Source organism: Oncorhynchus mykiss, chromosome 15 (assembly GCF_013265735.2).
Source record: "Oncorhynchus mykiss isolate Arlee chromosome 15, USDA_OmykA_1.1, whole genome shotgun sequence".
In the NCBI taxonomy this organism is placed as follows: domain Eukaryota; kingdom Metazoa; phylum Chordata; class Actinopteri; order Salmoniformes; family Salmonidae; genus Oncorhynchus; species Oncorhynchus mykiss.
Genome location: NC_048579.1, coordinates 24,594,655 through 24,619,602, shown reverse-complemented (window position 1 = coordinate 24,619,602; position 24,948 = coordinate 24,594,655). Strand labels below are relative to the sequence as shown.

Below are 24,948 nucleotides of genomic sequence, written 5' to 3'. Positions count from 1 at the left end.
TTACTGTAAACAACTTTCCAAAGTTAGGCCTGATAGAATTTCCCACAATGCAACAGTATAAGACAGGTCACAACCTCATTATTGTAAAAAAAAAATATAAAAAAATAAAAAACATAAGTTTAAAGGAAATAATAATTGTATGAACCGAACAGCCAAACATACAACTAAGGGAGTGGACTAATAAATAACTAAATGGCTCAGAACAGGAGGAGAACTAACTGGTGACAGATGGTGAAAGCGAGTCCTGGCATTTTCATCCAAGTGCCCAGCTGACGCCCACACTGACTCATGGAACACAGGCTTGGAGTAGCAAAGAGAACCATTTGGCTCTCTAGTCTCCACCACACCACACCATCATACAGCTGTCTGTCTCCAAGCTCCAACCGACCATTGTGTTCGTTATGATTAGTGCTGACGACAGATGATTTGAGTTTAACGACACTTTCAGATCTGTCAGTGGATGAAATGGGTGAAACCCTGAAAGGAATTTTAGATTTATTTGAATTCTTCTGTGATTATTTATTGATGGCTTGATGTTTGGACTTGATGTTTGGATAGAATATGTGCATAGAGTTTTTTGTCATAAGCTATTAGGGTTTCTTAGTACATTCATTATCCATATCAATCCGACAACACCGCACTGGAACACTGTTTAAAAGATCCTGAAAGCCATGTCAGTTATTGGTTCAAATTGTTTGAGTTCAGCTACGTTTGCTGGAAGTTAAAGTAAAATCATTGTGGAAAATAAATAGGTCCACTGCATCGCTATTCGTTAGATGGAAGTGCTTGGTGAGTACTTATCCGGACATACAGTTCCTTTGTAATGTTCTTTTCACTCTCTATGCTCTCTGGGCAGAAACACTTTGTTCCTATTACTTGACCCATCATGTACCCCTCTACACAACACACACAAACACCCACCCACACATTAGAGAGAAAACCAGGAGGTCTGGTTTGCACTAAAATATTCCCAATGGATCATTATTTTCCTGTTTCATTGAATATACTGTATAGAAGCATACATTTTTGGATAGTCGTTGCCTCCTTGCATAGTTGAGCTAACTTCGAGCTAATGCAAACCATGTTTTGTGGCTTTCCAGGAAGGTTTCATGTTTGATTCCAAATTTGATCATAACATATAATGATTTACTAAGATAAAAGACAGAAAGACAAAGCGAGAGAAAGTGAACTTATGCCAGATAATAAACTGAGTTAGCTCAAATGACACTGAAGCTAAACAGGCAGTGTTGTTTTGCATCAACAGCTGGGTAGAATAGACATAACATACATTTCAGGTGCTCCCTTTTTAAGTCAACATTCAACTCCTTCTTTAAACCTATTATTTTTCAATCAAAAGCACTCGGCCACTGATAACCCTGACACTTTCTCTTCACGGACGCAGGCACAAATAATTTGTTATTCAAAATGGCATAGTTTATTTCTTTGTGCTTGGCACATATTAGATCATTGGGGACAAAATGAGTATTTCACAAATACATATAAATGCATATTATGTAAAAGCCTATTCACTCAACAATGTAATATGATGTTTACAAAAACAATAGCATATGTTAAAAAAACAATTAAAAAAACATTCAGTGTGTCTGTCTTAAAATGTGGCAATCAAGGTTGTATGTAACATGAATAACACAGATCTCGTTTTTTTTTTGTTGCATAAAGCACATGCAAGGTGTGTTTCTTTTTATGAAATTAATAAACTAACGATAATCCTCAACAGAGCACGAAAGAAGATATGAGAAGGCAAGGCACTTGCAGCCACAAGTTGAAAACTGCAACTCTGAACAACCCATGTATGTGTTGACTTCTCTTCAAATCTTGTACTTCACCTTTCCAATCTCACTTATGACACAGATATGCTGGAGGGAGGAAGAGAAAGAGGGTTGTTCCCCTCAGTCAGATGTTAAATCAAGCGAGCAACACTTTGATCGTTTATAGACCGTCACTGAAATATGTTTTAATCCCCCATGTTTACAGAACATAAATTAGTAATCTGTTGTGTTTTATCTGCTGGAGGGTTGAAATACCACGGTGATGACGAGCCCTCAGAAGATAAATGTTTTGAGCTGATTAGAGATTGTGGAGGGATGTGAATTTGGGAAAGCAAGGTCAGACTTTCCTCATATGACAGGAATCATCTCGCCTCTCCATTATGCTAGTGCACTGAACTTTACATCATTTAAAGATTAAAAGTTCAAAGGTCATCCAAGGTCAATCTCAAACTGATAAATGAACACTTCCTTGATAACAATCATATGACTGTACTGATATGTAGCATGTGCTAACTGGTAATACTAATAGTCGTTAAGTGGGGAATTAAGATGACTCACTCTGCCAGATAAGCAGATCCTAACCCTAACATCCCTTTCTTCACCTTCCGCCCAATTTCTGTGATGAATACCACACACACGCACACACACACACACACACACACCAAAGGTGCTGTGTTTCAGACAAATCTGAGTAGTACATTTAAAGTAAGGGCAGTACATTTAAAATAAGAACGCTGTAACTCAATTTAACATGGGAGTGTTGGCATGGGGCACAGCGCAAGAGGTCAGGAAAACATACAGGTATTCCAAAACATACAGTGCACACATACACAACCCCGAACACACAAACTCTCGAAGGCCCATGCGCCCCAACAAGCACCCGCACCCACGCTCGCACACACACAGAGAAAGACACACACACACACATACACACAGAGGATACCTGGGTGAGTTTAGATTTCAGGGAGAGAAGTGTCTCTTTGACTATGTTTACTCTCAGCTCCCGGCTCTTTCATCCCTTTCAAACAGCACTTTAAACTAAAAGGTCATGTGTAGTTCAGAAATAAAAGTAGAACCTTACATTCAGGTCACGGAAATACTCGTTGTAGTCCAAAGCATAGCCCACGACAAAACGGTTGGGAATTTCAAACCCCACATCTGTTGAGATAAATACAGACACAGAAAATTAGATATATGTAGAGATGGCCTGAATAAACCATCAAGTCAAACTTGAGTCAGTGCCCGGGGTTATATCAGGTCTGTATAACAGAGAATCTTCTTGAAAAGTCTCACGATCAAACACCAACCTCAAACAAAGAACCTTGAAATGAATTAAACAATGAACATAGAACTTTTAAAATGCTACCTCGTTCAAAACCACCTGGGCTTTAGACTGAGATATGAGTAACATGACATGTACAGTATAAATCTTGTTCTGACGGCTGAATGAAGGATGAGTGACCTCCCGGATGGCATTAAACAGAGACGCACTTACAGTCTGGAAGGCTTCCAACCACATTAGAGACCCTTTTCACCAGCAGACTGAAACAGACATGACAGTACAACCATTAACGAAGCTAATATCCACAATAATTTGCAATGAATCATGCAGAAGCGATTTGAACTCGGATGGAAAAAAATGTACAGTGAAACTACATAAGCAGTTCATGACTAGATTATAGTGAAGATGGCAATAGGGAAGCTATTCTTATCCTTCAGACAGGAACAACACTGATTACGGAAGCTTCAAAGGGGGAAACTAAGGGCAAACAGTACAGTACCTATACCATTCTAAATCAAAACAATACTGTGCAATACATATGGATTGATTTATGAAAACAAATGCAATACTAACAGTTTTCAAGCAATGAAACACAATTGCAAACTTGACATAAAACAGAAGACAAATTCAAGTTGAAGTATGGTGACTGGAGGCATGCATATCTTTAGTAACTACGGAAGAGTGACATCTTGTTCCTGTGACAGCCCCCCCCCGCCCCCTCCCCTCCATGGACATGGAGAGCTCTGACAGACTGACTCACCCGGCGACCTTTACCATCTTGGGTTCAAAGGCCTCCACATGCTTCAGAAGCGCCTTCATTGTCTTTCCTGTGTCGACTATAGCCTAGAGGCAGGGGAAAGAAGGGGGATAAAGGGAGGGCCATAAATGTGGACAGCTCTCAGAAGAGAATGGATCGCAACAGCAAATCAACCAATAACGTGCCGTATGCTATACCGTAAATTAATCCATATATATTTTCTACAGATATCAATGACAATGTTCTGCTTTTCTTTGAAATTGTTCCTTGAGATCTGAGAACTACTCTAATTATATAGAAGTACAGAATGCAATGTGACAAGATTCATGCAATTGTGTGTGTGTGTGTGTGTGTCACACAGCCCATCTAGAATATTGATTGAATCTTAGATACTGTTATTCCTCTAGAGTGGGGCTAAACAGCCATCATGTGGTGAAGGCCTAGTGTTTATGCATGGATGACATCAGTCTGGAAACTTTCACATCTGAAACATCTCAAAGGGGGGAAAAATACAAAAAAGAGGTCTGGCCTATGTGCACCAGGAGGTTGGAGGGTAGAAGGAAAACTATTAATTTAAAGCAATTATTGCCTGTATGCAATGATAGGCATGTTATATGTTATGATGTAATCTATGCAATTTATCAATCCCTTGCCATTTGGCTGTTATTGTATAATTTAAGACCTGATTATCAAAATAGTGAATGAGAATAAGTGAAGAAATGCAATATTTTCATATTTAAATTTCATATTTATTTATAAGCAGCTGGGTCATGCAGCAAGACAATGATCGAAAACACACAATCAACTCTACATGAAAATGGTTAAAAAGCAACCAATTTGACATTTTGCAATGGCCTAGGCAAAGTTCAGACCTAATCCCAATTGAGATGTTGTGGAAGGACTTGAAACAAGCAGTTCATGCTTGAAAACCCACAAATGTCGCTGAGTTAAAGCAGTTCTGCATGCAAGAGTCAGCCAAAATTCCTCCTCAGCGATGTGAGAGACTGATCGACAACTACAGGAAGCATTTGGATGCAGTCATTGCAGCTAAAGGTGGCACAACCAGATATTGAGTGTAAAGGAGCAATTCCTTTTTCACATAGTGGAATTGGATGTTGCATAACTTTGTTAATTAATAAAATAGGTATATATTTTTTTGTAAACTCATGTTCCCTTTAGCTAATATTAGGTTTTGGTTGAAGATCTGATAACATTCAGTATCAAAATCATGTAAAAATAGAGAAAATCAGTAAGTGGGCAAATACTTTTTCATGGAACTGTACTTTGTAAACAACAGGAGTGGACTAACTGTGAAATGCTTACTTAAGGGCCCTTCCCAACAATGCAGAGGGAAATCATTTAAAAAGTCAAACACGTACTAATAGATACACAATGAGTAACGATAACTTGGCTATGTACAATTGGTACCAAAGCCGAGTCGAAGTGCAGGGGTACGAGGTAATTGAGGTAGACACTGCATGTACATATAACTAGGAATAAAGTGACAGGTAGTAAACAATAGCAGCAGCGGATGTGATGAGTCAAAAAAAGTTACTGCATAAAAGGGTCAATGCAGATAGTCTGGGTAGCTATTTGGTGAACTAACTGTTTAGCAGTCTTATAGCTTGTGGGTGGAAGCTGTTCAAGGTCCTGTTGGTTCCAGACTTGGTGCGTCGGTACTGCTTGCCTTGCAGTAGCAGAGTGAACAGTCTATGACTTTATTCAAGGCATCAAGGCAAATTCAAGGCATTTGCAATACTGTACCGTGAGATGATGCAGTCACTTACCTCTACAATCAAGACATTCTTTGTGCCATGTAAAAAAAAAAAGAAGAAGAAGAGAGAAACCCATTTTTAATATCTCTGAACTGCAACATCACAACAACTTCCATTCAAACATAGGGGCAAATACTTGGGCGTTTGACTTCTCACTTCTTAGACTGTAGCTATAGTGACAATCTTGGATCTAATTTTAGTCCCTTAGAGACACACAGACATGTCATTATACTCCCTCATAATATATGGTTGTTCCTAACATTGAGCCAAAGGCACTTCCAAATGTCTTAGACAGTAAAGATAATTACAGTTGGACACTTTCTCTGGTGCAGGGGTTCAAATGACAGCCTTTTCCCCCATGGCTGTGTATGAGGCTCTTTGTCTGGCTGGTGGAGTGTATCTATGGTTTGAGGCGAGTGCTCTGAGAGAATGCAGGCAGGAGGCCAATGTTGTGGGCCTACACGCTACACCTGAACCGAGTTATGTAATGCTATGAACAGGGAGTAAGGATACGTAACTATGCTGAACAAAAATCTAAAACGCAACAGCAACAATTTCAATTATTTTACTGAGTTACAGTTCATATGAGGAAATCAGTCAACTGAAATGAATTCATTAGGCCCTAATCTATGGATTTTACGACTGGGAATACAGATATGCATCTGTTGGTCACAAAATAAATGGGCCTCATAATGGGCCTCAGGATCTCGTCACAGTATTTTTGCTATCGATAAAATGCAATTCTGTTTGTTGTCTGTAGCTTATGCCTGCCCATACCATAACCCCACCGCCACCATGGGACACTCTGTTCACAACGTTGACATCAGCAATCCGCTCGCCCACACGAAGCCATACACATGGTCTGCGGTTGTGAGGCTCATTGTTGTAGTGCCAAATTCTCTAAAACTACATTGGAAGCAGCTTATGGTAAAGAAATTAACATTAAACTATCTGGCAACAGCCCTGCTGGACATTCCTGCAGTCAGCAAGCCAATTTCACCCGCCCTCAAAACTTGAGACATCTGTGGCATTGTGTTGTTTTATTTTCCCCCAGCACAAGGTGCACCTGTGTAATGATCATGCTGTTTAATCAGCTTCTTGTTATGCAACACTTGTCAGGTGGATGGATTATCTTGGCAAAGGAGAAATGTTCACTAACGGGGATGTAAACAACTTCGTGCACATCATTTGAGAGAAATAAGCTTTTTGTGAGAATGGAACATTTCTGGGGTCTTTTATTTTAGCTCATGAAACATGGGACCAACACTTCACATGTTGCATTTATATTTTTGTTTAGTGTAGTAGAGAGCGAGAGAACATGGAAACCTTGAGCAGAACTAACCTGCTTTGCCACATGGAAAAGATGTGCACAAAACAGCCTCAAACAACCACATTAGTGATTTTTATATGACCTTATTCAATATGGATTACATTTCCCCTCAAGAATGTTAAAGATACGAAACACAAACACTTGGAGGTAATAGGTGCATTATTCTACCAGACAATGTGCTACATCATTCTAACCCCCTCCACTACTCCCAAAGGCTTTTGCCCTCATACATCTGTCCTATTGCTGAAATCTCAAATAAAATCCTGTACATGCCTCCCTGCTGTTGATGATGGACTGGGAAGGGAGGTAGGCTATAGAAACTCTACCCCATGCAGAGATTCCTGCAAAATCAAGTCATTTGACAGATCTGTTCTTGAACCTATCCAACTTACATATTTGAAGCAGTGTTATGCATTTTAACTATAACACTCCTCGACTTTCCATGATGACATTTGGGATTAGGAAAAGCAAGTGCTGTAAATGGTATGCCATTGCCAATAATGCTAGTTGACGGTTGGCCAGAGTCCTTGTGCCTAATAACTGGCACCCCTTATGACTGGCACATGCCCCAATGACTGGCACCACTCAGCTGTGCCATGGGGTGACGGCATGACGCTGAGATGGCAGCCATTTAGTGAAGATTAATGTCAGCCATCTAGTTACCCTTAGTGAAGATTAATGTTCCTGACTTGTGTAAATTTGCTGGGTTAGACAGACAGGTATTCTTGTTGACCTCCTAACCCTAAGCAAAAACAAATCTTAGGTAAGATTTTTGCCTGTTCAGTTGTATGTAAAAAAAATTACAAATTTAAACTCCTCATGACATTGCCTGCTGTCCTCTTCTGACTCCTAAAATATGCCTTACTACTGAGATAGAGACAGTAACTATGTGCTGTAAGACTACATTCTATCTAGATGGGGGTGTCAATTCCAACACCAGTCACATACCATCCTCTTGAGCACCCTTGACTTAAACTCCATTAAATCTTTCATTGTATTTTATATGGGTTAGGTTACAGTGTGGGGTTCATGATGGTCCACCAAAACCCTATTTTTATCGTCAAGTATTTCCTCAGAAAGAGGATATTCCTGGTGCAACCATTTCTGTACTGTCCACAGGACTAGATTAGTGATTCATTCTCAACCTGGTGATGGCTACACCACACTGACAAAGTGACTCTTATGAAGGGCACACAAAGAGGATGGTTGTCGGGGAAGACCCAAAAATGTATGACGCGCCGAATGAACGCAGGATAACACCCAGTCACTGGGTTCACTTTCTGTGCTCCAGTCCATAAATGTAGTTCAGTAGACACAGTTCTACACAGGAATGTCTTAAACTGTCTGTCTCTTCTGGAAAGACCTAGCCCTTGCCTCACGCCATAGATAAAAAAAATGTAAAAAGTATTTTCATTAGATGTATCTACTATGCCTTGTTGGGACCACTGGGACCACTGCTTAGACATAGAGGACCACACCTATGTGAAATATAACAGGGTAGTTCATCCTTCAGCTCAATCTTCTTATATCTTCTTATAGATCGTATACCTTATCTGAATTTGTCTTTAAAGTGTGTACATGTCTTTCTCTTTCTCTTTCTTCCTTCACCACCCAAATGAGCACACATTTCCAAGAGCCCTGTCAACGCTCAACAGCAGAGCTGAGCGCTCCCCCTTGTGGCTAGTTATGACCTTATATCAAAAAACGTTCTTAATGCTCAAATTCTTTAGAAAAAAAGTGTATCTGAATGCATAGAATCTAATTTCCCAGAGAGGGATAAAAATGGAAAGATTATTTACAGAAAGAAATCAGGTTTGAACAAATGTTCATATAAAATTATTACAATTTATTTAGGCACGAACATACCTTGCCTCGTAGAACAGATAGATCTTGACTTCCTATTATTTGCAGGTCCTCTGTTGATTGGTCATTCTAGAGAAGAAGAAAAAAAACTTGTTTGAGTGTGTGAACATTCACCATTCTGTCCTGGACAGAGGCAAGACACAGATAACCTCACAGAGATGTCCCCAAACATGACACCCAGGACGACTACGCTGCACAGATCAGTGAATTTTCCATGACGGTGACTGTCTAGTGTCTACGTAATCACTATCATTTAGACAGTGAGGCTTTAGATGGAATGGGAAAAGGCGAGAATTAAGGGTAGTAACAATGGAGCTAATACAGACACTGCCATTCAGGTCAGCTCAATTCTACAATCATGCTGGAGTCAGATATTTCAGGTGCTGAGTTAGCCAAAATATAAAATCCCAGGTGAAAGGGAAAGGGGATATCTAGTCAGTTGCACAACTGAATGCATTCAACTGAAATTGGTCTTGCACATTTAACCCAACCCCTCAATCAGAAATGTGCGGGGGGCTGCCTTAAATCGATGTGAAATAAATGCATGTCCTTTCATAGGAGTATAGCGAACAATGCCTGCTGTCCTCTTCTGACTCCTGAAAGTCTTCTGACTTTCACGTTTAATTTCCTTAAACTAATTTCCTAGCGCTCATATCGAACAATCCTAAAGTACACTATATATACAAAAGTATGTGGACACCCCTTCAAATTTGTGGATTTGGCTATTTCAGCCACACCCGTTGCTGACAGTTATATAAAATCGAGCACACAGCCATGCAATCTCCATAGATAAACATTGGCAGTAGAATGGCCCGTACTGAAGGCACCGTCATAGGATGCCACCTTTCCAACAAGTCAGTTCGTCAAATGTCTGCCCTACTCAAGCTGTCCCGGTCAACTGTAAGTGCTGTTATTGTGAAGTGGAAACGTCTAGGACAACAACGGCTCAGCCGCAAAGTGGTAGGCCACATAAACTCAAGGAATGAGACCGCCGAGTGCTGAAGCATGTAGCGCATAAAAATCATCTGTACTTGGTTTCAACACTCACTACTGAGTTCCAAACTGCCTCTGGAAGCAACGTCAGCACAAGAACTGTTCGTCGGGAGCTTCATGAAATGGGTTTCAATGGCCGAGCATCCGCACACATGCCTAAGATCACCATGCGCAATGCCAAGCGTCGGCTGGAGTGGTGTAAAGCTCGCCAACATTGGATTCTAGAGCAGTGGAAAAGCATTCTCTGCAGTGATGAATCACGCTTCACCATCTGGCAGTTTGATGGATGAATATGGGTTTGGTGGATGCCAGGATAACGCTACCTGCTCTAATGCATAGTGCCAAGTGTAAAGTAATGGTCTGGGGCTGTTTTCATTGTTCGGGCTAGGCCCCTTAGTTCCAGTGAAGGGAAATCTTAACGCTACAACATTCTGTGCTTCCAACTTTGTGGCAATAGTTTGGGGAAGGCCCTTTCCTGTTTCCGCAATGTCAATGCCCCCGTGCACAAAGTGAGGTCCATACAGAAATTGTTTGTCGAGATCAGTGTGGAAAAACTTGACTGGCCTGCACAGAGCCCTGACCTCTACCCCATCGACCACCGTTGGGATGAATTGGAACAGCAACTGCGAGCCAGTCCTAATCGCCCAACATCAGTGCCCGACCTCACTACTGTTCTTGTTGTTGAATGGAAGCAAGTCCCTGCTGCAATGTTCCAATATCTTGTGGAAAGCCTTCCCAGAAGAGGGTAGGTTATTATAGCAGCACAGTGGGGGACCAACTCCAAGCAGGTGTCCACATACTTTTGGTCATGTAGTGTATCTCAAATTGATTGTATTTTTGCCTAATCCAATGAAATCAGTAAATAAAAGGAAGTGACATACATACAGACAGACTATATACGCAGACAGACAGACTATATACTCTTCCATCTCCAAACATAAACCAATTATTAATAACAGAAACAACAGGTTGTTTCGATTTCTATTTTTCCTCTCTTATGCTGAATAAGTATTATCCTAACTGTTCTGGTCGGAAGTCAGCGCTAAAAGATGACAATTTCGAGATTTTAAGCATCTGAACAGACCTCCCAGTTGCTCTGGTGAAGGGAAGCCCAGCTGCATAAACAATACATGCTGAAGATTTCAAAGGACAAATAAATAGGATATTGAGGGATCAACCAAGGTGCTCCTCAACTACATTAAACTAGAGAACCTCATATTCACTATGTTTATCTTTACTTCATCACAAGCGATTGATAAATTATGTGATGATAGAGCCTTTCAAAAGACTCTTAAAGAACTTGATGCACTGTTGTTCACTGTACATTATTTATACTCAATGATTGACTACTGTTGTTGTTGTTGTGTGAGGTTGGGGTTACATACCAGGTAGCTCTTAAGCCTAATAAACTCCACTCTGGTCTCCAGGTGCTTGTTGGAGTTGCGGCATTGTACCTTAATGAACTCCACCAGGTCGGAACAGAACTTGTACCCTCCCTTCAGTACACACAGCACCACCATGTCATGATCCCCAATGTCATCCATGATGTGTCGGGCCAGGCGCTCTGTCCTACAGTACAAATCATGTTAAACATTCCCAGGAAATCACAATTACACAGACAGAGCAGTGTGTGTGTGTGTAATTACATTTCGGGGTCACATGATACCACAGAGTTGATGCTTTATCACTAATTGCCAAGGCATGCAGTGTGTATGATGCACACACACACACACACACACACACACAATGGTATCATTTATTGTGTACTTTCAATACACAGTTCTCAACTCAATGACTTCTTGAAGTTCTCCAAGCCTCCCTGGTTGGTAAAAATGTGGCACGCACCAGCATTCCTTTCCACATGAGGTAGAAAACCTGAACTGTGAACCCAGGTCAATGAGTGCACCAGGAGAAGACCAATAAAGTGGGTTAGAAACGGGGGTGCTATTCCTATTTAAGATCATCCTTTAAGCACAGTAATGTAGTAACCTATGTTCCATATTGTAAACTACAATAACATAAATAGAATAGTAGATTGGCTTCTGATCACCTCAGCAAGTTGGTGAAAAGGTTTGTAAGAATGTCCTCCAGATTATACAATAAATATTACCTGTCCATGATAACCCCATGTGGAATGTAGACACTCTCTATATCTTCGCGGTAATGCTCTGGATAAGTGAAGAGCTCTAAACTGTATCCGGGCCAATCATCTTTAATCTAAGATATGATAAACAAAGATAAGAAACACTTGCAAAGTTATGATACATTTATTCATGAAATATTCCCATAGGCTATATCTGTAAGTAGCCGGTCAATTTAAAAAGTTCATGATCTGAAGACAGTGCTTGATCAACTGAAATCAGCTCCAACAAGTTACTCAAGAAAACAAATCACGATGGGATAAATATTGGTATATTACAATAGACCACTACAAAACAAAGTCTTGAAGCTATTTACCACAATTCCTCCTTCCATTCCCGTGGCTCTGGATGGAACGCATTCTGCCATGATGTTTTTCCGCGATGACAGACAGTTGAAGTAAAAAAATCAGTCAGCAGACAAGGACTAGGGGAGCGAACAAATTACTACAATCACAAGCAAGATAACGGTGAAAAGTGAGTGTTCCTCAAAGTAAACACGCCCTGTATTATGACAACTTTTCCACTTTATAAAGAGAGATTATTTGTGCAATTTTAGGCTGAAACTCAAAACTAGCCAACAAGGCAAGCATGCTCATGCTAAAGTCATTAGTGTAACTAAAAAGAGGTGGTTGTTGTTTTCCAGTCCTTCTGAATAAACCACCGAATGGCACAATTAGATCCACGGGGGTGGATAATCAGCTGCATGGGATTTCATGTAGTAGTTTTCCTGTAGGCTCGGATGCTTGCTTAAAAGGAAAAGTTAATAATTTGGTTCAAGAAACTGTGGCAAAGGACCAGATAAGTATAGGCTCATTCAAGGCTCTTGTACAATGACCTACAAGGATTACATCATGACGTAGTATGTAGTAATATGTCTAAACTGTTGTAAGCAGATTTTCAAAAATATATTTAAATATAGTGCAGAGTTAATTTAGTTTACCAAAACAATGTGAAATCATAGACAGAGACAGTGAGAGGGATATGACAATTTGCCAGACAATTTCATATCTAGCACTCAGGGCATATGTTTTTTTTCCTCACTGAATATCTGTTTACAATTCTGGCATTTGCCATTGAGACTTAAGAGGTGTTAGTTGTTGTTGGGGATGTAGATGGTCTTGTATCGCTTGATGAGGTCAATGTCTCTCTCCAGCTGCTTCATCTCCAGACGCTCCTTGCAGTACTTCTTGGGGGTGGTGTCCATGACAACAGAGTCCCTGGTACTGATGGTGCAGCTCCCCCCAGTTCTTCTTCAAGCCCCGGACAGAGAATGACCCATCAATAACACAGGCAAGGGCGATGAGCTTTCCATTCTTGCTCAAGAAAAATTAATTATCAATAAACCCATGTATGTCAGTGTAATGAGAATGTCTTTCTGGGAAATGTCGCTCTTAAACCCCTTTGAATGTATGCTGGTGCTTAACAGAATTTGTAAGCCTATTCATCATTTGATACATTGATCAAATATTGGACCTTATCTAAATGACTGATCAGCTAAAACACATATATTAATGTAATGCATCTTTATGATCTATTCTAGGACATATTCTATTGGCTTGGTTCTAAGGACCTATGTGGTTTACCTGTGTGATGTTTTTTTCACTCACCCTCAGAGAGCTGTATAATGGCGCCCTGTCTCATGATGTCACACCCTGATCTGTTTCACCTGTCCTTGTGATTGTCTGTGTGTGTGGCGCACAATTAGCCCAGCGTCATCCAGAGTAGGCCGTCATTGTAAAATATGAATTTGTTCTTAACTGACTTGTCTAGTTAAATAAAGGTTTAATAAAAATAAAAAAGGCATATGTCTTTACAAAGTCCTTTTTGGAGTGAATACCCATAATTTGATTGTCTGCTTTGGCTGCTATTTGTGTTTTCTTGAAAGTATCATACAAATGTGAAAAAGTTTCTCTAGTGGTGTAAAAATATAAACACCGAATTAGATTTAGGAAATGACCTCAAGTGATATTGAGATGTAATCTCGCCCTATTGCTTACTTTCGGTAAATTTGGGTTCCTTGGAGTGCTCGAGCAGTTATTTCTCTGGAGGCCACTTCTACTTTTGTTGGCGCCTGTCTTGTTTGGAACCTTATTCATACTTTTCGCATGCTTAACTTGTGCCCTAAACATTGATATAACTTGACAATGGAATAATAAAAGAGAAGATATAGTACAGTAGCTAGATCATTTCAGGACATGAGTGCAAAAATCTGTCAGACGCCCAGTGCACAGTGGTGCAGTCTTTTTCACTGTCCAGGTTGTGACAACAAAGTATCCCCACACATTCCCAATCCCCCACACGGAAACATAGGTTTAAGAAAAATATTAAGCTAGCTAACGTTAGATACAGTAGATATGCCCATGGGCTTTGTGCAATGCAAATAAGTTTACATAGCTAGCTAACGTTATACAGTTAATTTGTTAGCTATTAGTAGTTCACAGTGTGGGAAGAATATTCATCTTGTTTCTACGTTTCCTGATAAAGTGAGAGGTAAAATCCTCCATCTAAGATTTGAATGCAATCTGCGTTTTATCTGTTTTTCCTTCTCCCTGTTTACATGTAACACCGTACTTAGGAAATACAGTTTGTCCCTTTACTTTTCTCGTCCAATGTGTGACAATGCGAAAACTATGCCATATACAGTGATTCGAGTTGTGGCCAATGAATAATGGTAAAAGGCCAGCAACACTCCGTATTATTCAGAGCGCAATTGAATGACACCATAATACATTCTACAGACCCCACTGAGTATTCCCTACAATAATCTTACTGTGGCACCCACAATATTTTTCGCTCAAAAACCAATATGTATTCCATATAGAGTGACTCACATTGTGGCCGCCAATGGAATGGGTGGAGCAAAAGGCCAGCCTAATTTCTTTGACCTAGGAACATGTTTTAAAACATACATTTAATGCAAATGTCACTTAAATATGATTCATTGTTAATGTTTAGACAATCATATGTAATATACTGTATAATTAATAATACAGGTAATTTACACTTTTCTACTATTACGTGGGGGACATTTATTTCGAAAATGTCCGAAATTCCGTGACCCGGAAGTACCTTTTTGTTGTTGCTGACGAGAAGCTTAAGTTGAACGTGGCTGATTGGTTTACTTTCATCAGCTCTGGCTTTACTCCAATAATTAAACGTTACTAGCTAAGATACTGTAAAAAAAATATATCATCCAGGTAGGTCAAGTGTATAAAATATATTAAAAGTCATTATCGACTGATGCATGCGTGACGCATGATATCAGAAAGCAATCTCTTGATGATATAAAAGTTGCTGTAGCTAGCTAGGTACAGTAGCTATGTAAATAACCTATCTAGCTAGAAACAGTATATGGGTAAACGAAATTATTTCCAAAGATATGTGTTAAACAGAACATTATTTTAGAAGACAGAAATGTAAGTATTGACCCTATCGGGTCTATTTAGCCCTTGATCATGACTCAGTTCCATTACATTACACAAGTCTTTTGACCAAGGCGGCTTCTTTAGTGGGGTGTTTTGTTAAGATACCTGACGCTCGATCTGAAGATGAATTAACACGCATCGCTTGCGGTACGGTATTGGAAGCATAAGGACCTTATCTTTCATAAGCGAGAAATAATCATAAAAAAGGCCAAATTAAACCCCTTGGTAGGGTGGTTTGTGTTCCCATACGGCCATATCACCATGTTACAGCGCTTGTTTACGGAAAACAGGAGCCACCACGTGCTAATTAGCTATATCGCATGCTCAGAAGTGTAGTAGAAATGTAGTTTCGTTGGATGGAGGCAGGCATCCATAGCTGTATGGATCTGTGCAAAATTGCTACAGTAAGTGTATCTTTTTCATTGGAAGTATTCTTTCTCTCTGATGAAAGCTTTTTGTTTCGAAAGCCTTGTCACAAGCGATGATTATTGACGATTCTTAACGTTAAATATGTACTATGCAGAAATCGCTCAACCATTTCGTTGTTGCTAAAATTCTAATGTTTTTCCTAATTCCAGTTTGTGACAACAAGCTAGTATAATGTGGAGTATCATTGTACCATCTAAACTGTTGTGAAATATCTGTTCCATAACCAAAATTGACAGATCTATTTCTATGTTCGTTTCGTTGTGTCCCCCAAAAACTTCAATATTGCAGCTTTAACCCAGCATTGGGATTATTCTTATGGACAAAGCTAATTGACTACCACAGTATGCGTCATTAAACCCAGAGATGGTTCCAATTGTTTATCCGACATACATTTTTCCATCAGTTATTTTAGAACTACTTCATATAAGGTCTGTTTCATCTAGGCTTGCCCTGGCTTTACGTTTTGATAACCGAGCAAATCGCTCTAGGACAAGGTAACTTTTATCAATAATTAGCCATGCACATTTCTTTGCGTAAATTGAGGCTAATACATTGATAAAACGCACCTTGCCCGATAAATAATTACACGGCTATCAAAACGTCACAAGGTAAGCCTACACCAAACGCACAATTCATTGTAATTTCTTTGTAAAATGAATGGCGGAAAAACCATTGGAACCATTTCTGTGTTTTTATGGGTATTATGATGCGTCCACTGTGACGGACTATAGCTGAGAACTGTAGGGAGAAGGCAGAATACTGCCTAGAGTTTGATAGCTAGGATCTATTCATCTTTAAAAAAAAATGATCCTCTGATCAAGCCATGAACTGTCCCTCTCCACCTTTGGCACTCAAAGACTTGGCCTGTATTGGTTGACCTAACTATACAGTAGCTAGGCTACTCATGGTTATGTGTTGGTTGACCTAACTACACAGTAATTAGGTCAACCAAATGCATCATCACGAGTAGCCTAGCTACTGTATAGTTGGGTCAATCAATAGTTAATCATGAGTAGCCTAACTATACAGTAGCTAGGCTACTTATGATGATGTATTGCTTGTTTGTGTTTTGGCTTTTGAAGCACTTTGTTATGAAAAGGGCAATAGAACATGTGTAAATGATTATTCACACTGGTCAAGTGACTTAGTGACAGCTAAACTTAGTAACTGTTATCAACATGTACAATAGCTACATACATTTTACATTTCAACAGCTCCTGACAAGGAACTTACATCACTGAACATATTGCCTGTTATTATTTGATGTCATTAACCCAGTACAATCAGTCTCATCTTATCTGTCTTACAGATTTGACATAACAACCACATCAAAATGCTTCCAGTAGCCTACCGTCAAAGGGTGAAAATGTTTATAGCGATGGGAGTGTTGAACAACACACGGCAGCTTGCTCTGAAAGCTGTGAGATGGCGGACAAGCACAAGCCCTTTCCCGATATCCAGATCGTGGCTCTCTACTGTACCCCAGATAGAGGACCGAAACATCCTGCTAATGGGTCTGCCTGGAGCAGGAAAAACCTCTGTGGGGCGTGTTGTTGCTCATAGACTGGGAGTGCCTGTCATTGACGTGGACGACCATATCCTGGAGGTGACATGGAAGATGCCGGTGGCTGACAAGCTGGCCGAGGTCGGAGGGGAACGTTTCCTGGAAGAAGAGGGTCGGGCTCTGTGCAAATTATCCACCTCTGGTAGTGTCATCTCCCTAACAGGATCCAACCCACTCCACTCTGGGGCTATGCAGCACCTCAAACGCACTGGACTGGTAGTGTATCTGGATGTAGCCACTGATGACATCATACAGAGGCTCTCCAGGATGAAAGTGAACAGGATTGTGGGCCAGGAGGCTGGGGTACCCATCAGGCAGATTCTACACTACAGGAAGCAGTTTTATGAGAAATGGCTTGACACTAGAGTGCTCTGTGGGACTGGAGATACTGTTGAGGAGATTGCAGAGAAGGTGCTTCAGGCTGTGGAGAGATACCAGAACTCGAAATCGGAGACCTTTGTGTCAACCAGGAGGGAGAACGGATCATCTAGTGATTCAAAATACTTCAGTGACGTTGTTTTAGAGGGGTTAGCTCCCGATGGTGGACTGTACGTGCCCCAAAAAGGCTTTCCGAAGCTCGACGTACGAGAATGGCTAAGATTAGCAGAAATGTCCTATCCTGAACGAGCCTTAGCCATGCTTGAAAAGTGCATACACCCCATGGACATCCCTGGTACCGATCTCAGAAGAATGGTGTTCAGAGCTTACGGGGTTAACTTTGCCAGCGAGGCCATTGCACCTGTGAAACACCTAGTTCATAACCAGTTTGTGCAGGAGCTCTTCCACGGCCCCACTGCTTCGTTTAAAGACCTGGCCTTGCAGTTGATGCCTCAGCTCTTCGCCTATTGTCTCCCACAAATGTGCAACTACCTCATCCTTGTGGCAACATCCGGTGACACCGGCAGTGCAGTGCTGAGTGGGTTCGGCAACCTTCATGACCTGGACCGGCAGAGGGTCGGCGTGCTGGTGTTCTTCCCAGAGGAAGGAGTGAGTGAGATCCAGAAGCGACAGTTGACAGCCTACAAAGAGGGCACCGCCAGGTCTGTCGGTGTCCTATCCGACTTTGACTTCTGCCAGAGGGCCATTAAGACCATGTTTGGGGATTCAGGTCTGACGGGGCATTTGGCTGTGGAGTATGGCACTGTCCTCAGCACTGCTAACTCCATTAATTGGGGAAGGCTGCTACCACAGGTGAGGTCCTGCTGTTAGATGACACAGTAGAACTTGTGTTTTTAAGGCTCAGAAAATGTGCTTGATGTATGTTATTTTTTATTTGTATTATAGGGGATTAACAACCCCATCTTAATTATATACAGGGGTAGGGGTGAATACATTCTAAATGAACCTTAAATACATATAGCTATTCTAAACAATTGTTTTTATTTATTTAATTCAGTCTAGGCTACTTAATGTCTTGGTATGTTGTTGTACAGCTCAAGTAGCATTACTTCCTTACCTCGTGTTTCTCCCCAGGTGGTCTATCACGCCTCAGCATATCTAGATCTTTTCAAAGATGGGGTTATCAAGTTCGGAGAGCCCATCGATGTATGCATCCCTACCGGTAACTTTGGCAATGCCATGGCAGCCCTGTACGCTAAGCAAATGGGAATCCCGATAAGAAAAATAATCTGCGCTTCCAACCAAAACCGAATCGTTTCTGACTTTATTACGACAGGGGTGTGTGATCTCCGAAACCAGCCCCTCATTGCCTCGCTTTCCCCAGCCATAGACATCCTCAAATCCTCCAACCTGGAGAGATTTCTCTACCACACCTCAGGTGGTGATGGCTGTCTTGTTAGAGATCTGTTCACGCGCTTAGAGAAAGACCAGTACTTCAAAGTCTCTGAGTCATTGCTCCAAAAGATCCAAGAGGAGGTGGTGGCTGGCTGGTGCTCTGAAGAGGAATGTCTGGCTGCCATCCTAAATGTTCACACCAAAACTGGTTACGCGATGGACACACACACCGCCGTTGCTAAGGCGGTTGCCGACCGGCTACAGGACCCATGGTGTCCAGTGGTGATCTGTTCCACGGCGCACCATGGGAAGTTTGCCCCCACTGTCCTCAAAGCGCTGCGGTGCCCGAACACTCATTACAACGCCTCAGATCCTGTGGACCAGCTGAGGGAGCTGGCCTCTGTAGCGTCCACACCTCGGATGCACCAAAACATGCTTCAGTGCCTGAAGGAAAACAGTAGAGGAGAACATACAGTGTGTCAAGCAGATTTCAGTGTGTTAGTGGAGGAGGTGGAATCCATGATTCAAGACTCTTTCTTGAAAGTTCTTTAGGTCTCTTTCAGATAAACAAACAGGTAAAGACTCTGGGGTAGGGTGGTACATTTTTATTTTCATTCAGTGTGTTGAGGAGGGCAGTTGAAATGAAAGTCAGCCCATTAATTTATAAATCATATGAATTCATGTGTTTGTTTTTTTTTGTCTGAATTGTGCAATATATCTCCTTATTTGACAGAATTTGGGTTTAGGTGATGTTTCTACAGCAACTGGAGATGTCATAACATAAATATTTTGTACCCACTAGATGGTGATATTTACCACATGGCTCCTATGCAGCCAAGAGGTCCCCTCAGGTTTCATAATATGTAGTCGTGGTTCAGACTCTCCTAACTAGCCCCAACGGCCCAATACATGAGACTAAATTGTGGAGTCATTACCTTGTGCCAAAGGAAGAACTATATATAGAACTAAATATGCTTGTTCATGTTTGTCATGCAGTATGGTTTAACCCAGATGTGCTGTTGGTTACAAGCATTTCGCTACCACCCGCAATAGCATCTGCTAAACCTGTGTATGCGACAAATACAATTTGATTTGCTCTTGTTTATTTATTTATTACAAATGTATGTTCATTTCCCTTTTGTATATACTATGTTATGTAACTGTCATATTACAATCCTCAGCAACACGAAGGACATACTCGGGTTGATATTCATCTGACTGTTGGTATTAAATGTTTGTTTGTGTAAAGTCATTATTCTCTTTTGATTATGAAGATTTTTGAGTATAGCTTCATCCACTGAACAACAGTTACACATCAGTCAGAGTGATCCATAAATAAGAAATACAAATTTTGCTGGGAAAATATATTTCTCTAGTAAACAAACCAAACTGCCCTCTGAGAATGAGTGTAATTGTATCCAGAACCACCCTCATCCTCCACTTCCACAGAAGCGATGAGAATAGCTGAGGTGCTGCTGAAGCAAAATGGCGGATCTCTCCTCGTGACATTAAAACCTGGCTAATTAATCTCGACGAGGTTCATGGTCCAGTAATTGCTGGGGAAAGTTGGAGAGGCAGTGAGAACCTCCTATCAATGTCCACACACTCATTAACTAGGCTTCTACTAACACCGCTGGCCTTTATTGCGGCACAAAATCATTTTACGGTTTGCACTATCCCTCAGCTCTTTCATACTAGTACATTAGCTGTCAAGCCAAGAAATACGAGTCAGGTTTCAAAGCTATTTACATTTGTATTTAAATGTTAAGCCTATTTTTCTGTCATTTTGTACTTTCGTTTGTCTCTACCGTAGTTCATTTCAGGCCCATGCCGAAATTGGTTGTGATACATGACACATGAAGAGGATTAACAATAGGGACACACAAGGAAGTGACTTTGCTTTTCCTGTTCAGGTTCCATATAGACAAATGGAATGAGGAAGGGCATCAGTATTTTTTTTCCCCCAAACACCTAAAAGATTAATAGAAGATAAGTTAGAATGATGTTCAAGGTTTCAAAGTCAACTATGGTATCAGTATGACCTCATTATCAGAAGTCAACCTAGGTCCAACAACGCATGTGTATTCAACCTTGGAGTGAACCAGGAAATGATCTGAAAATATAGAATGGAACATGTAATTTACTCTTCTACTATTCAAGCCTTCAAATCCTCTCCCATTGTGCTGCTAACATTCGACCAGCTTAAAATATAACTGTTCGCCATTCTGGAAGGCGACACGCAATGAATGATCATTTCATGCTGGGGGACTTTCTCCTACCTCTCTCCATCTAAGGTGATAGAGAGGACAGAAATGAATCCGTCTCCGTAGATATCAATGGAGTCATTTAAATCCATGCAGGTGCTGCCTCAGCAGCTGGAGGGGGGAGGGAAAAGATATGTTTCATAGATCTCCAGGATTGCTTATGACTGCAGTTGTTAAAATAGATCCGAGGTTCAGGCCACGTTAGATGAAGCACTTCTCCGGCTTGCCTTCTCGTTTGGATCACTGTCTCTCTGGCAGAATAGTGAAGAGCTTGTTTGTTTTTTTGCCTTGTCTACATTTATTCAGCCGTCGAATGCAGTTTGCCTTGCGTTGTCTTATCATTACACAGATGCATGATAGTTAAAATTAGTCTGTTTTTTGTGTACTTGAATCTTTATTCGTATTCTGAGGCTAACCAATTAAAATGTCCACATTTTGCCACAACGCAGGTTGTATGGAAACATCTGGCAAGTTCCCTCTGTAGAGTTCTGTTATTCTCCCACATCAACTGTGTCTTCACAACAGAACTGTGTGTGTGTGTTTGAATGTGTGAGAAATGGAGAGAGAACGGAGGGGCCTGGTTTAAGGTGATCTATTTGTCTTGTCACAATGAAAGGCTTCTGCACCTGGGTTATTGGGCCTGAGGGAGATAGATAGAGAGAAAGGGACTGGGGACATTAGGATAAATTATGGGTTAGACTGTTTGTGTGCCAAGTGAATGCGCACCTGTGTGTGTGTGTCTCTGTCCACATTATTTGTGAGTTTGCCATTGTAGCTATCCACACTGTATTTGTGTTAGTGTGCACTGAAGGGTGTTTGTAACCGTACTATATGTGCCTATAGCAATAAATGTGTTGGTGATACATGCATGTTTACATCTGTGCCTGTGTGCGCCTTGTGTGTGTGCATGCATGTGTACACAGAAACCTACACAGTGCTGCAGTCTTATTAATCAGGCTCTTTGGCAGGTGTGTAAGGTGTGGGGGAGGTGTGTTTGTGTCTGAGAGAGAGAGAGAACTGTTCCTCAGCACCTAACGGCCCACGGCTGGGTGAGCAGGGATAATTGCAGGTGCCAGCCTGTTTCCATCTCCTTAACGTGGACCTGTGGCATAATGGAAGCTGCTCATTCGCCATGAAGGAGGGAGGAAAAAAGAAAAGAAAGGATAGAGAGGTTAGGAAATGAGAGAGGGAATTGCTGTGGTTCTGTGATAGCAGTTCTCCCAAAAAATATGTTATATTTTATTCATACATTTGTGTTATTCCTTCTTTTAATGTTATTAATGAGATGTATAGGCTGTACGGAAATGGTACTGTACTAAATGACCAGTTGAAGAACAGTGTGATTATGGTGGCCCAGAGGGAGATTGTATGGTGTGTGCTGCACGAGTTTCGCATTTTTAAACAGTCACATCAATATCGATCAGGCCACACCTCGCCACACCCACCAAACGGGAGCAAACGTACCTCAAAGGCTGTTATAAAGAATCGACACACCGTTTTGGGGAAACGTTTCACTCAATACAAACACTCACGCAACGTAGCAAACGATGAATCGAACTGAACTCACCCTTGGTTTGAGAGAGTGGGTGTGTCCGGATGGGGGAAGCCATTTTGACTGTCTGTGAATGTCAGAAATGTTTGTAACTGGGCAATTCCACAGTAACAGAAAGATGTAGATACTCATAATTCTTCTTTTAAAATGCATTCCAAACAAAAACCAATGATTGTAAAGTTAAACAAACCATACAACTCTATGCACAAGGACTAGTTTTAACAATTTCCACAGAACATTTTACAAACGGTAATTTACTTGAAGAACAGTGCAAATGCAAAGTTGACTTTCAGAATGATGGTTTGTGCTGTCTTTCTGTTAGGGTTAACCCACTTAATGGGAATTGTAACGACTAACCTCACACATCCAGAGCAGTGCGTTCCGATGACCCCACGGCCGCCATCCCACTTCGGATACCAACGTAGCGAACAGTGGGACAGGGAAGCGAACTCGGGATTTTGGCATGAAAGGCAAACACCCTACGCATCGCGCTAATAGGGTTAACCCACTTAACGGGAATTGTAATGTGGCTCATATAGCGAGTATTGCTACAATATCATACAAAATGGATGATGGACAAGCATACAAATCATACTAAATGGAGGGCTACAAATCTAACTTTAGAAGATGATCGTCAATCCGATCACAAACAACTTTTATTTCCTAAATGGCGTATACAGTGCCTTGATTCGGCCCCCTTGAACTTTGCAACCTTTTGCCACATTTCAGGCTTCAAACATAAAGATATAAAACTGTATTTTTTTGTGAAGAATCAACAACAAGTACCTAGTTAGTGGAAGTGGAACAACATTTATTGGATATTTCAAACTTTTTTAACAAATCAAAAACTGAAAAATTGGGCGTGCAAAATTATTCAGCCCCTTTACTTTCAGTGCAGCAAACTCTCTCCAGAAGTTCAGTGAGGATCTCTGAATGATCCAATGTTGACCTAAATGACGAATGATGATAAATACAATCCACCTGTGTGTAATCAAGTCTCCGTATAAATGCACCTGCACTGTGATAGTCTCAGAGGTCCGTTAAAAGCGCAGAGAGCATCATGAAGAACAAGGAACACACCAGGCAGGTCCGAGATACTGTTGTGAAGAAGTTTAAAGCCGGATTTGGATACAAAAAGATTTCCCAAGCTTTAAACATCCCAAGGAGCACTGTGCAAGCGATAATATTGAAATGGAAGGAGTATCAGACCACTGCAAATCTACCAAGACCTGGCCTTCCCTTTAAACTTTCAGCTCATACAAGGAGAAGACTGATCAGAGATGCAGCCAAGAGGCCCATGATCACTCTGGATGAACTGCAGAGATCTACAGCTGAGGTGGGAGACTCTGTCCATAGGACAACAATCAGTCGTATTTTGCACAAATCTGGCCTTTATGGAAGAGTGGCAAGAAGAAAGCCATTTCTTAAAGATATCCATAAAAAGTGTTGTTTAAAGTTTGCCACAAGCCATCTGGGAGACACACCAAACATGTGGAAGAAGGTGCTCTGGTCAGATGAAACCAAAATTGAACTTTTTGGCAACAATGCAAAACGTTATGTTTGGCGTAAAAGCAACACAGCTCATCACCCTGAACACACCATCCCCACTGTCGAACATGGTGGTGGCAGCATCATGGTTTGGGCCTGCTTTTCTTCAGCAGGGACAGGGAAGATGGTTAAAATTGATGGGAAGATGGATGGAGCCAAATACAGGACCATTCTGGAAGAAAACCTGAGGGAGTCTGCAAAAGACCTGAGACTGGGACGGAGATTTGTCTTCCAACAAGACAATGATCCAAAACATAAAGCAAAATCTACAATGGAATGGTTCAAAAATAAACATATCCAGGTGATTGTGTCCCACTTATTGTTGATTCTTCACAAAAAAATACAGTTTTATATCTTTATGTTTGAAGCCTGAAATGTGGCAAAAGGTCACAAAGTTCAAGGGGGCCGAATACTTTCGCAAGGCACTGTAATTAGTAGATTTGGATAGAAAACAATCTGAAGTTTCTAAAACTGATTGAATGATGTCTGTGAGTATAACAG

General features: G+C 41.0%; 2 protein-coding genes across 7 annotated transcripts; one reads left to right on the top strand and one right to left on the bottom strand.

Annotated features, from left to right (window-relative positions):
- Window positions 1–1,412: 1,412 nt before the first annotated feature.
- Window positions 1,413–15,101, bottom strand: prtfdc1a (phosphoribosyl transferase domain containing 1a). Of its 4 annotated transcripts, XM_036944119.1 has the most exons (12): window positions 15,001–15,101; window positions 14,763–14,816; window positions 12,988–13,181; window positions 12,248–12,355; window positions 11,901–12,007; window positions 11,176–11,359; window positions 8,801–8,866; window positions 5,617–5,634; window positions 3,833–3,915; window positions 3,286–3,332; window positions 2,872–2,948; window positions 1,413–1,877 (listed from the first exon to the last, which is right to left on the bottom strand). In XM_036944119.1, exons 4-12 carry the CDS (start codon window positions 12,296–12,298, stop codon window positions 1,830–1,832), a joined length of 681 nt encoding a protein of 226 aa, XP_036800014.1. In that variant the 5' UTR covers window positions 12,299–12,355; window positions 12,988–13,181; window positions 14,763–14,816; window positions 15,001–15,101; the 3' UTR covers window positions 1,413–1,829. The 4 variants fall into 4 exon arrangements, with proteins under 4 accessions (XP_036800014.1, XP_021418472.2, XP_021418474.2 ...); XM_021562797.2 differs by having other exon boundaries at window positions 12,248–13,181; XM_021562799.2 differs by lacking the exon at window positions 5,617–5,634 and having other exon boundaries at window positions 12,248–13,181.
- On the top strand, window positions 15,002–20,335 carry LOC110489852 (threonine synthase-like 1). 3 transcript variants are annotated; one of them, XM_021562796.2, is made up of 3 exons: window positions 15,002–15,128; window positions 17,095–18,540; window positions 18,823–20,335. In XM_021562796.2, the coding sequence occupies exons 2-3, from the start codon at window positions 17,119–17,121 to the stop codon at window positions 19,633–19,635; spliced, it is 2,235 nt and encodes a 744-aa protein (XP_021418471.2). In that variant the 5' UTR covers window positions 15,002–15,128; window positions 17,095–17,118; the 3' UTR covers window positions 19,636–20,335. The 3 variants fall into 3 exon arrangements, with proteins under 3 accessions (XP_021418471.2, XP_036800013.1, XP_021418470.2); XM_036944118.1 differs by lacking the exon at window positions 15,002–15,128 and adding an exon at window positions 15,210–15,347; XM_021562795.2 differs by lacking the exon at window positions 15,002–15,128 and adding an exon at window positions 15,622–15,760.
- Window positions 20,336–24,948: the final 4,613 nt, after the last annotated feature.

Coding starts and splice junctions, on each gene's coding strand:
- prtfdc1a (XM_021562797.2), bottom strand. CDS start 12,298: ATGGCAGAATGCGTTCCATCCAGAGCCACGGGAATGGAAGGAGGAATT. Junction 12,008..12,247: donor GAATGGAAGGAGGAATTGTG/GTAAATAGCTTC, acceptor ATCATATCTTAG/ATTAAAGATGATTGGCCCGG. Junction 3,333..3,832: donor AAGATGGTAAAGGTCGCCGG/GTGAGTCAGTCT, acceptor TGTCTGTTTCAG/TCTGCTGGTGAAAAGGGTCT.
- LOC110489852 (XM_021562796.2), top strand. CDS start 17,119: ATGCTTCCAGTAGCCTACCGTCAAAGGGTGAAAATGTTTATAGCGATG. Junction 18,541..18,822: donor GGGGAAGGCTGCTACCACAG/GTGAGGTCCTGC, acceptor GTTTCTCCCCAG/GTGGTCTATCACGCCTCAGC.